At 43.1% G+C, this 13,502-nt stretch overlaps 1 protein-coding gene across 2 annotated transcripts in view; it reads right to left on the bottom strand.

The window, feature by feature from the left end:
* Nucleotides 1–13,502, bottom strand: part of DMRT1 (doublesex and mab-3 related transcription factor 1) — a 59,801-nt gene that overhangs the window by 31,142 nt on the left and 15,157 nt on the right. For both annotated transcript variants that reach the window (XM_033520669.1, XM_015615164.3), the window contains exon 3: nt 4,014–4,297. In XM_033520669.1, the coding sequence (XP_033376560.1) occupies nt 4,014–4,297 (284 nt within the window). The remainder of the gene's footprint in view (nt 1–4,013; nt 4,298–13,502) is intronic.

Below are 13,502 nucleotides of genomic sequence, written 5' to 3'. Positions count from 1 at the left end.
AGAAGAGAAGAGAAGAGAAGAGAAGAGAAGAGAAGAGAAGAGAAGAGAAGAGAAGAGAAGAGAAATTAAATTCTGAAATGTGTTCAAAACCTCCACACCATCCTTAACCTTTTCCCAGGAGCAGGATCTCTGGAGTTACCAGAATAACAAAGAAAAAGCAGCCACTGGTCCCCAGGTGTGGGGACAGGTTCTGTATCTTGCTGATTTTAAATGGTTTAGCTGTGTGAACCAGAAGTTCTATCATTTTTTGGGGATGATGTTAACACACGATGAGTCCAGACTAGACTTGTGCTGTGGATCACATGCCAGCAGTTTGTGAGCTTAGAAAATCAAGTCTGATTAGATTCAGATGTGTTTTACTTTTGCTGTGACAGAAAAGGCTGCAATCGCTGTCTATTCTCCTACTGCAGTGAGACCAATTTCAGAAGCACCAACTTCCTAGTACACCAACCCACTTAGCTGCAAACTGATTTTACTGTTAACTGGATGGAATGCACACAAATTCTCATTGTAATGAGCAATTACATGAGCTTCAAGGGATACTCCAGATGCTCACATAGGGCTGGAGTGAAAGGAGAGGTACAGTAGCCAATAAATCTGCTACATTTCCTACCAACCTAGGCTTGTCTCTTCCTCAGATGCAACACCAGACATATCTGATTATTTGCCTCAGAGCTGGCAGGAGCAGCAGAATATAAATGACCAAAGGATTCTCAATCAAAACAATAATCTTCATTATGCTTATCAAATCATGATGGATACAGCTTCTGGTGTGACTGTATATAGATGAGGAAAACCTAGAAAAACATAAAATATTTGCACCTTTATGAATCCATTCGAGCATGCCAGCCTCTGCAAAGAACAAAGACTAATGAAATCTGACATTAATCTATATTAAAGATTCAGTGATTCAGTTTATTTGCCAATGCTCAATGATGCATTAATCCTCATCTCATCCCACACACACTCACATGTTTCCTCCCTGGCTATTCTCTCTCTTGCTCCCTAAATTCTGAAATAGCAGACAGCTGGGCTGCTCAAGGCCTTGTCTGCATCCAGAAGTTAGCTTACTTTAAATATGCAATTCTCCCTGTGTGGTTAAAGTTAATCTAGGATCCACGAGCCTTTGCCAAATTGAGCCTGGAAAAGCCAGGTGTCTTGTCTACCCAGCTTAAACTAGGACACCTTCCAGTGAGCACACTGGTGTCTTCTACCATCAAAGAAACCCTCCTGTGAGCTCACACCTTAGCAAGCTGCCCTAATTTGGTTACACCAGGCACTGCCCAGCTATGCTTCTTGCAAAGAAACAAAGATCAAACACTTTGATCAAAACAGTTATAGCAATACTCTTATAGCAATAAATACAAGTCAGATAAGAAGTTGTACTCCTACTGGAGTCTGGTTAAGAAATCCTATACATGTAAAAAATAAATTCAGTCAGTACAAGCAGCCCAGAAGAAGTCCCTGTTTCTTCTGAGGAGAATAACCATGCACAGATTTGTCAGCAAAATCTCCTGAAGGTGTAAGCAAGGTCTGATTCCTCTTCAAGGATCATGATTTGAATAAAACTCTCCTTTAATTCCCTATTGTGCTTGACAGAAAAGCTCATTTGTTACTCATCCTCCATTTAACGTTATTTCTGTGAACTTCCATTGCTGGTAACCCACATGAGCAGAATTATGTTTAGCCATGTGCAGAAATTGAGACCTTGTTCCCCTTAAAACAAACCATCTCCAGTGCCACACAGGTTTTTACAATCTCAGCATCACTACACCCACTGCCACCAAACGTTTTCTAGCCTCTCACTAAAACCTCCTATGATTATTTGTGCAATGTTATGCTGTTGTAAGAGTATGCAAAACCTGTGACTCCCAACTCTTCCAGCAGTAGCAATCCTACTTGCAGATCAGTCTGAGAAACAGCTTGTAGGCTACACAGCATCGACCTTGAACTACACCCTGCCCTACTGCAGAGAAGTGGGTCCTGCTTTTAGGGCATTTAGAAGCTGGGGAGACATCAATTCTTTAGGCAAAAAGCAGTACCTTTATTCTCTCTGCTCTGACATCTAACCAAAATAGCACTGAGGGATTCCATAAGGTCTGCTCCAGAGAAATTAAAATCTTAGATGTGGTAGATAATTAAATTCACATAAAGGTGAACAGAATAATGCAATATATTGCACAAGAGACATCCACAGCTTTGAGCCTGCTGGTGGAAGGAAAACTGTCCTTTTTGACACCAACTATGTCATTTTTTCCTTATTTCCCTCTTCAAGATCTCATTAATCTGAATGGCACTTAAGCAGAAGTACATTTCTGCAGGGCCTGAAGAGAATTATGGAAATCACACAGTTTCTTTTTATTTCTTTAAGGGTGTCAAAGGTTCCACAAGCAACAGGTGATCACACAAGTGAGACACAGTCTCTCTAAACCAAGACTTTTAATATAAATTACAGTACGTGACAACAGAATCATAAGGACACCAGATCTTCATTCCAAGGTTTAACATGTTTTAAGCTACTCACATAGCTCTTCCTCAAACACTATGTGCTAGGTGAAGTGTGGGACTAGCAGCCTGCAAGAACACTATTTTCACAAGGGAAATATTGCCACCCTTCATTTGTTTTGTGATGGTTATCTTCATGCATCAGCAATATAAGTGCTGCAGATGTTTGAGAGGTAAGCCTCCATCTGAAATACTCTTCTATACCAGGCTAACCCAATCAAGCAAAACAAAAGAGTTCAAAAAGCACTTGGCACCTTACCCCATTACCATACACAAAATCCTGTAGCCTTAACTAATTTTCCCCTTGGTCTGGTGATTGAATTAATCAGCTGGAGAGGATGCCATCAATTGGAAAGGTGTACCTTCATGTATCAACATGCTGAGAAGAAAGCTCTCATGGCATGGGCTTGTACCACAGAAGGAAGACAGAGAACTCTTTATCCCATACAGCTGTACTCATGGCAGAAAAAGGGACACGGAATAGCAATAAATGCTACATTAATTGTAATCACCTAATTTCAGCTCCTCAGTATCAAAAAAACCCGCCCTTTTGGAGCTGGTCCCTGTGCCAGAGAGACCTGGCTAGAGAAACTCTCTGTCAGCAAACAGGATGACCTATCTGTTCACTTATACAAGGAGGTTTTGGTGGACATTTCATTGCTGAGTGGTTTCACAACACAGCCTTTGCAGAAGCAGCGCGACCTGTCTCGATGCTCTACAGAAGAGGTTTACCCTCTCCTGTCCTTACACAAGGGACACAAGCATATACAGAGAGTACACCCTTACCAGCTCAGTCTCACACAGAAACACCATCTCTGCAGTCCAAAACCAAATGGTCCCGGAGCCACTGAAATGCTTCCACTTTGCCAAGAATTCCCCACATTGCCAGATTTCTCCTTTTTCTAGTTTTTGACCGGTACCGAGTTGGAGGCTACGACTATCAAGTGCGAGGGCTTGATTTGCTTTATATCCTAACAAAGTACACAGAGCTCTGGTTTGAATCTCTCAGGTACTGCCTGTAACCAGAGCTACACAAGTCAAAATCACAAGCACTGGAGCTGCCATTGCTAGAAGAACACACAACTAGCAATATGCCACATCACATTCAACTGACTGCAACCAAACCACTGAACATCAGCATGGTCCCCTGGGTCACCTCAGATGTGAACATGATAAAAAACCCCATGTTTCTGAAGAGCAAAGCCTCCCAGAAATTACACCTGAGGCTCTCAGGATGTTATCTTGGACAATTGTGTTGGCCTCTTTTTCCGGAAAACAATTAATGATCTACTGTCACGTAATACAGAAGACAAAATCAAGCTAGTGCGCCCTTTGTGCTTGTGGCAATTTATCCATACCACTATCACCGTCCCACAATGGAATTGCTTTTGTTATGCCGCATTGCAACTGACCATTTTGTCTAACGTCTTCAAAATGGGTCCTAATGCCACCCTGAAGTATGATTCTGGTTTTGCACTGCCATGAAGCCAGCAAAGAGGAGATCATACCTGCCATTGTTTTCCTGACTGGCTCGGCATGTATGTTGCTGGGAGACTTCGAAGGCTGTTCTTCATGGCCGACCCTACAATTGTACTCCCCGTCTCACTTGAGGAAGGCTCACTGGCCACTGCCATCTGGTATTGGGAGTAATTGTACAGGTTGTTATAACAAGGATACAGGGACGGCTGGTAAAAACTGCTGTAGTAGGCGGAGTCCACAACCAGCTCAGACGTGCTCTCCAAGTGCCCTCTGCTGGGGATGGAAGGGATGTCCTGAACGAGCATCCGTCCCTCTAGAAAAGAAAAAAAGACCATTATCTCTCATTATCTTCTAATGAGCTACAACTCCTTCCAAAGGCTGGACAGAGAGTGGTAATTAAGAAGAGGTAGGAGCTGAAAGCTAAACATGACCGAGTCTTTGGTGGAAACTCAAGTGGACCAACAGCTACTCAGGAGTCCAAGACTGCCACCTACATACACCACAGACTGCATAACAGCAGACAAAACCAACTGCAGGTTAAGACAATGCTCTGAATCCTCAATCAGTATCAACTGATGAGGATAGTGATTTACATCACCTAACTTTGCAGTCCCCCACTACTTTTTAACGTGTAACAGTGTGCCCAGTCTCTTGTAACTCTCTAGAAGCAGGAAGGATCTAGCTACAGAATGACTCCTCCCAGCCAGCCTCCTAAAGATGAGAGGACACTTTCTGAACATGCCTCTAGGAAGGGCAAACAGCTGCAAGGCAAGAGAAGCTGCAGTGGGGAAAGCACCACAGGAACAGCCAAGGTGTCCCAGAAACCCACATGCTACCTGAGAGCAGTAAGGTCCTCAATTCCTTGCTGAGCCTTCATAACCAAATTTAGCTCCTGCACCTACAAAATCACAGAGCAGAACAAGATCCACACTGCTAGCGAAAGAGGAGGAGGAGAAAGGTACTGCTTGTGACTTGCTGCATCCACTCTGGAGTGCCTCCAGAGCAGGGGTTAGCTGGCTGGACTACCCATAGGCATTGTCTGCCTCCCTGTCATTCCCTAAGATGGGGAAGCTCCTCAGACAATGAGATGCAATGATTTCCCCACTCCATGGTCAACCAGTGCCTTGCAATAATTGCAAGCACAAAAAATACAAGGTGTTTGGGTGTTGCATTGCACACCCAACCTCTCTCTCCTACTTGGCGTCAGTTACACTGCCAAGCCAAAAACAAGAAAAAACTATCACAATCTTATATATACATTTAAAGAGAAAAAAAAATCAAACATCCAAATCCCTCCATATCTACAGCTCTGGCTCCAGTTTGTATGTCTGTGACCCTGACTCGTACCAGTTCTCTGTAAGGAGGCCCTCTTCTCCCCATTATGTTGTCCAGCTGTTCTATGGAGAAGAAAACAGTGTGGCCTAATGCATATGGATGAGCTCCCAAGAGCTATTGGTATGGACATGAAGCAGCATATGCCTATGCTGCACAGGCACATAGGAAGGAACAACCCTAGGAGACATTTCAGGCAGGCATAGCTTGTTCTGGATCTTTCTCTTGGTGTTTGCATATCTTGATTACTTACCTGTAGACGGAATATGGTGGCATACCAGCCTCTAAGTCATGATAACAACATTCATGGTACTGTGTGTTAGCTGCATACTAGTTCAAATCATTAGTTTTACCTATTATTGCCATTTACAACGCAATTCTCTTTCACTTCTTCAGTTATAGTGAAAGCTTTCTGCAATCATGGATCATCTCCTTCCAGGTCACTAAATTACATAGTGTCCCCATTCATGACGTCATTCTGTTGACATCAATGAATTATTTATTAGCAAAGACTGTTTTATGCTTCCTGCACTTTATTTTTCTGAACCAAGTCAGCTGGCTGTGTTTATCTGGAGTATTTCTCAAATTTGCACATAAAACAGAAGTGCCTGCAATGCCACAGAAGACTTTTCAGAGTTTCTTCACTTTTATAATTTTTTTAATTATTATTCTGCTTCTGGGCAAGACTCTTAGATCCTTTGTCTGTGTCTGATAAAATCAAGACCACCAGCACAGCACAAACTTGACTCCCCTCCCTAAATTTACCTCTCAAATAAAGCTGCATTCCAATTGCTCTGCTTTAAATGTTGCAAAATAGAAGCCAAAGGCAAAATCCTCCAACACATTCCTTGCTGGGATACAGATATCACATGAGAGACATGCAAGGCAGTCACCTGCTGAACTCCTCACAAGGCTACTACATTAAGCTGCATAAATGCACGACTTCTTCTAAAATATCTGCATTGTCTTTCAATTTACAGTGCATCATTAGAATGGCTACTACTCCCCATTAAAAATACTAGCACCAGGAAGATGAGAATCTTTTAACACCTACATGACGTAGATGAGAGGATCAAGATTACCCTCAGTCAGTTCATGGACAACACCAAGCTGTGTGGGAGTGTTGATTTGCAGGAGGGCAGGCAGGCTCTGCAGAGGGATCTGGACAGGCTGGATCATGGGCCAAGGCCGTGCTGTGAGGTTCAACAAGGCCCAGAGCTGGGTCCTGCCCTCGGGTCACAACAGCCCCAGGCAGTGCCACAGGCTGGGGCAGAGTGGCTGGAAAGCTGCCCAGAGGAAAAGGCCCTGGGGGTGCTGGTGACAGCAGCTGAACAGGAGCCAGCAGTGCCCAGGTGGCCAAGGAGGCCAATGGCATCCTGGCCTGTGCCAGCAATAGTGTGGCCAGCAGGAGCAGGGCAGGAGTTGTCCCCCTGTACTCAGCACTGGGGAGGCCACACCTCAAATCCTGCATCCAGTTTCGGGCCTCTCACTCCAAGGAAGACAATGAGGTGCTGGAGCATGTCCAGAGAAGGGCAGTGGAGCAGATGAAGGGTCTGGAACACCAATCCTATGAGAAGTGGCTGGGAGAGCTGGGGTTGTTTAGGCTGGAAGAAGGCTCAGGGGGACCTTATTGCTCTCTACAACTGCCTCAAAGTAGGTTGTAGTCAGGTGGGGTTTTGGAGTTGGACTCTTCTCCCAGGTATGAAATGGTAAAATGACAGGAGACAGCCTCAAGCTGTGCCAGTGAAGGTTCAGGTTGGACATCAGAAACAACTTTATGGAAAGAGTAGCTAAGCATTGGAATGTGCTGCCCAGGGAGGTGGTGGAATCACCATTCCTTGAGGGTTCAAGGAATGATTGGACGTGGCACTTAGTGTTCTTGTCAAGTGGACAAGGTGGTGATGGGTCAAAGGCTGGACTCAACAATCTTAACAAGTCTTTTCCAATCTAAATGATTCTGTAATTCTGATTCCCTAATACACAGGAGAGATCAGTGACCCCAGGTACCAGCAGCTAAAAGGAAGAAGGGGAGAAAGTAACAGGTATGGTTGCAGCTTTTGGAAAGGTCTTATGCACTACGCTTCCTAATACACAACAAGATGGGCTAGGCTGGAATAGAAACCTACCCATAGCTATCCACCAAATCACACAAGCATTCGTGATATTCCTGATGCTTCTGTGTCATTCCAGTGGCTGTTAGTGCTACAGCTCCCTCCTGAAGCGCAGCAGTGTCAGTATTCTGCTGCATTAAGAAGGAGAAAAAATAAAATGCTTTTTGATCCTTCTTTTCTCTATCTCCTATCTGTGGTTTGGGCTACCACCATTTGGCACCAGCAGTGCAAAGTCTGACTTGTCACACTTTGACAATGAATTTTCCTTTATGTAGCTGCACAATACCCATCAGTTCAGGGCTGTTACAAACCCACCAGAAGTGTCCTCTGCTCTCTTTCTGGCCATCACTCCATGCTCCAATAGTCTTCACACTACTATCAGCTGTTATCTCCAAAGCTGGTCTGCAGAGCTGATTCATCCAGCCACCCATATGCATAAATCCCCAAGCATCAGCAAACTGGGATATTTTTCTTTTATAAACCCACAGTTATTAAATCCATGGTCCTTGTAACATCTCTGACACACAACCATTCTGAGCTGCAGGGCCACACCACAGAGATGTGCCCCAGCAGATTAACAACAAAAACAGGAGCAAAGGGAAAGGGAAAAGTTCAAATGAAGGGAAAGACACATCCAGCTCCTTGAAGAATGTAGCTCTCCTGTGACAGCACAGGAAATACAGTCAGAAGAGTTCATTTTCCCTAAATTCCATGAGACACCACACTTCTAAATGTGGAAAGACAGGAATCAACATCTGTAACTGTCTAGCTGGGGTTCCTTTGGTTGATTCTTGGCCCATACCTGTAAGGGCAGACTCCTGCCTACTGGCTGAACCTTCCTACAGCCATGCCTCCAGCAGCTCAACCAACTCAGCATTCTCCTCAAGGGAGGCTGCACCAAATCAGCCTGTGACTTTTCTGCCAGCAAGTAGCTAACACCAAGGTTAAGAAAGCAGCTTTCAGCTGATTTCCTTCTTCCAAGTGTAATTCAACACAGCTGGATGGCTCTCCTAGCAAAGAGAGTCCTCACTTGCCTTAGAGCTTGCAGCATTACAACACTTGCATATCAGGGTGCAATTTTTGATATGAATTAAGCTCTCAAGGAGGTAACCCCTGCTGCATTCTCAAGCTCCCACTCTGCCCCTCCACCTGCACTTTAAAATACAAGATCTGCTGCAGGAGCTGGGCTTATGCCTTTGCTGTCCTCATGCTCTAGATGGAAAAAGTAGGAAGAGCTCCTGGGCCCTTCCTTTGCTATTGCACACAAATTTGAATATTATGGAAGTTGCAAATATGACATGATCAAAAATGGGACTGAGTCTTTTCAAGGAGGTACAGAAATTAGAATAATAGTAACAAAAAAATAAAGCTGTTTAAACTCTCACTCAGATTTTGAATATCAAGTCTACTGTGTAGGGCCACCACAGGCCCTCCAGCCATAAGCAACATTCTTGCAGCAAAGACAACAGCACCTCTTCAAGCAGCTGTGCCCTTGGATCTCTAAGTTCTTTTCTATGTCTTTACTAATTCCTGTAGACAACCGATGCTACTTTTTTTGCACTATGTACACAGTGTGAAATATGGCTCACTCTTTCATAGAAGATCAATATGATGCACAATAAATATTGGTATTGATCTTGCAGTGTTGTAGACAACTCTCCAGCTCTATGGCATATTAATAGTATTTAACCAGTAATTCATTTCAGGGTGGCTGGTATTTTCTTTTAAAGAAGGTGAGTACTAGGGGTCAGTTACACATATATGTCTTTTACATTCAGTAACCTATGATGGGCTCCTGCCTTCGCTTAGCAGAGCATGGTGAAAAACACTGGTCCAGGCCTTAGGTAATGTAAACCAGTCTCAGACCATTTACTTCAATAAAGCTATGGCGATTTACACAAATTGCGGATATGCATGGCAAAATCAACGCAGAGGCCAGTATATAGATCATTTGGGAGGAGAAAGGCCAGGTAATTTACAGGAATTTCCATCATCATCTCTTTCTCGCAGATGCAAATGTGTTTTTAAGGATATACACTGCAAAGTACACTGAAATTTGAAGCCTACATAAAAACATGGAGTATTTTCTATTCCTACTGGTACTGTTAAGGGCCAGTTTTACATTTTACTATATGCTGGCAATGGTAATTTAAGTATGTCTGGGTAACCCTCTGATATGAGGTCAAATGACATAGAGTCCATACTATTAAGACTTTCTTTGCATGTAAAACAGGGTGGTAGCACCAAAGTGCCTACTGGGAATGTTTACTGGACCACACAGAAATCTGGAGGAGATTATTAGTCAGCTTATTTGTGACAGGTGCACACCAGTAACTGTTTTATAAATCAGAGAGCAGAGCCACATTTCAATGTCTGGGAGCATGCCATACCATGTTTCCATTTAGTCGTGTGGCATTAGACCAGATTAGTCTCTGATCGTGCATTTCAGAAAAGGGATTTGTATACACTGTGTATACACTGTGGCAATTAAGGGAATTTCACTGCCTCCATTTATTGGCATGTGTTCTTATATAAACCAATGGTTAACAGTTTCTGTTTTTTCTATGCCTACAGAGACTCTGCACATACACAGCTCTGCTGTTGAAAATACGTAACTGTGACTACTCAAGTAACACAGTGACTAAGAAGCAGGTAAGCACTGCCCAGTAAGCAAAGCTCAGCTACTGGTAAATATATATTTCATGTAGTTTTCAATTTAGAGTGACTGTTTCCACCACTTTTAATACTTCCTGCAACCCAGCTTCTACAGCAGGGACAGCTATACCATTAAAACACACACAAAAAAGTATTCAATCAGGAAATACCTGCCTTCATACCTCAAAAGAATCTTGTATCTGTACCTGACAATTTCTCCTCGCTCAGTACATAAAGCACTGACACACTCCTATTAGATGGTTTAGCAATATTAAATCTTGCAACGCATTAGTTTAGTTCAATTTGTATCTGGCTTTGAGGTTGGACAGTAGCCTTGAACAAGGCCAGTATGAAATCACTCCCTAACATCACAATCAGAAACTCTGGTACAATGTGTTTCTCCCACCAAACAATCATGACAGAGCTATTTCAGATGTCAAAGAAAGCTGGCACTATTACTTTTCTGCTGAGAAATGCTGCCTCCCAAGGAACAAAACTCACACACTCGCTCTGTCTTTGGTTGGAGTATTTCTGTTCCCTTCCCATTAGAAGTTGTGGATTATCTTTGGTTCCAGCATTGAACTTTTAGGTTGATATAAAGTTAATGTGCTAGACAATGTTCATTTCAGGCAAAGCTGTGGGGTTGTGTAATTTTCTGCCACCCCCAAAAAAGGCCATTATCTGTAATTACCCATTACCATGCATAATTATTTCTTCTATTCTGGTCTATGGCCCCCAGGACTTCATGATGTTACAGCTCACTGCATTATCTTATCAAATTTGTTAAGGAAGCTTTTTTGACCTTTTGAGCACTTGTCACAGCACATACAAAAGCTGGCAGTAAATTGTCTAAGCATGTAGTGTGTGATTTATTATTTGTACCTTGCATAGTGATACCGTACAAATATTACACATGAACACCTTCCCTATTCCCACTCCCTGCCTTAGATAAAGTGAAAAAAGGAAAGGAAGCCCCTCCAGTATAAGAAGGAAGGGAATAGGAAAAGGCTAGAGTCTCTCAGCAGGAATTTAAGGAGTATGACAGCAACAAGCAGTTAAACCAGAACATCAAGCTCTGAAGAATATCCCAGCTGCCCTCCTCTCCAATGCCACCTTTTCTCTTTCTCCTCTTCCTCTACAGAGTCTATTTCATCTTGTTTTCACAGCTTTGTAACCTGCTGATCCCTGCTCTTTCACACAGAAGTCCATTTGCTGCTCCTTCATTATGCAGAAGGCAAACCATTCCACCCCCTATTCACAGCTTTGGTTAATGCACTATAGGCTCTTGAGAGACAAATTTGGTGCAATAGGACATTCACAGGGATTGCCCTTTATGGATACTCATGTGAGTGCGCAAAGAACCAGAATTTTGTCTTCATTACTCTCAAAACTCCCAGAAAAGGACCAGGCAGTGATCAGCATCCCAGCACTGTTTGCTTTCAATTAACAACTTCAGTACACTACAAGTCCATGTATGAAGCCCCTCGTCTTTGTAAGGGCACTAGAATTTAAGGTGACAGAGAAGCGGGGCACTCAGGAAAACTGTTACCCTAACTTTTGTCTTCCCCTTAGTCCCCTATTTATTAGTACACTCCAGAGGGTGCTTTATCTTAAAACCTCTCTTTTAGGTGCTTGTATGTATAAAACCTTCAACTCACATCGCTATCTGCAAAGACATATTGAAGAAATTATGACTTAGGAAATTGTGGTACAAAAAAGAGGTTCTGGTGCTTTTGAAGTGAGTAGTTAAATAAACAAACTTACCAGGAATCAGAGAATCTGAGATACTTTTCTAACATCGTGACAAATAAAAGTAAACATCAAAGATCAGGTATTTACTTTGGACTAAAATGCACAGTACAAACTGTGTAGCACAAGGTACGGAGAATCATGCCTTCAAATCAGCGAAAGCCTTATCCCTTAAAAGCAGACTGAGCCAGGAGACCCTGGACTCCTAAAAGGAGCCCTGAATTCAAATGCTAAGAGGCACTGCTGTGAAGATAAAAATCCTTTCCGTGTTTCTCCAAAGTTTGCAGATCTCTGGCCCTTCACTCTGCGCTGCCTCTCAGGCAGTGGGGAGGTGGAGACAAGTCTGCAACTAAGATGAGCCAGCAAACACAGGCAAGAAGCAGGGTCTGCAGAACAGGAGGGGAGATTGTGCTTGTACTCCTGTCCTGGAACCTGCTTTCTGAGATGTACAGGGTTCTTTTAATCTTATTCTCCTACGGAAAGCCGTATCTGCAGCACTCCCAATAGTTTTGACCAGAAAGCTTTGCGTGAACTATGTCTCTTCCTCCCTGTATCAATTGCCAATGTTATGGCCCTGTGTCAAGCTCAAACATGAAATCTAGTGGTTCTTTTTCCTTTTTGTTTGGATTACCTTCTCAGATGGCTCTGGGTATGGAGCTGTGCTCTAACATCTGTTAGAGACAGAGATGGAAAAATATCAAGTAATAGCCATATCAGATGTGAGGGCTAACAGCAGCTATGTCTTCAGGTTACGATTATATAGCATAGCCCAAACACCTTACTGACACCACAATACCTCTCCAACCCTAACCAGAAATATAAGTAATTCTTCTCAAAGCAGGAAAACACATTTAAAACAAACAAACAAACAAACAACCTCTGAAGTGTGTGGTCTAATGATTCTGAGCCTTGTATAGGCCTCTGGCCTCTTTGTTGGAACTGAAGTGCACAAGGACCAATCTATTCCACTTCTTTATCATGGTTATGCCTTATCACCTGCCAACTCCTACCACGCTTTTCACCTCCCACTACAGCAAGACAAAACAACCACAGTCTGCACCACAACTGCAGTGGGTCTGACAACTAGGGCTTTATGGGTGTCAGGAAAAACTCCTTGCTAGGTGCAGCTGCTGGACCATTGAGCTCAGCCAACATTATGGGTGAGGAACTGGCATAACAGCACCAATGTCTGTGGGCACAGAGCATGCTTTTCAAGGGCTTGCTGACTGAAGAACTCCATTTCACGTGGAAGGAGTCAGTATTATTTTTTTCTCCCCGCTAGGAACAACTCCGGAGTGGTCTTTGAGCAAAATGGCATTTACCTAGTTCTACTTCTGAAGTAAGTTCTAAGTGGGACAAGAGATTTTAACAAGAACAAAGCTTACCAAAAAGAGGCACTCAAGGATAAACATTATGCAATGGAGACAACACACTTCAAGGGAAAGTTGGGAGACCTCAGAACTAAGGTTATGTCCTATACGCCTTCTTGAGCCCTATGGAGAATTCACAGGACTTTGCATCCCCAATGCTGCTGCTGTTCACAACACCAAACTTACCCCATGAAATAACACAAAAAACTTTAACTGGAACTGGCATAGCCTGGCAAAGGCATAAGCAATCAGAACAATCATACTGGATATCAAATAAAGGTTATCTAAGGGGATCACTAAA

The sequence above is a fragment of the Parus major genome, chromosome Z (genome assembly GCF_001522545.3).
Source record: "Parus major isolate Abel chromosome Z, Parus_major1.1, whole genome shotgun sequence".
Lineage (NCBI taxonomy): Eukaryota > Metazoa > Chordata > Aves > Passeriformes > Paridae > Parus > Parus major.
This window is presented reverse-complemented; position numbering and strand designations above follow the sequence as displayed.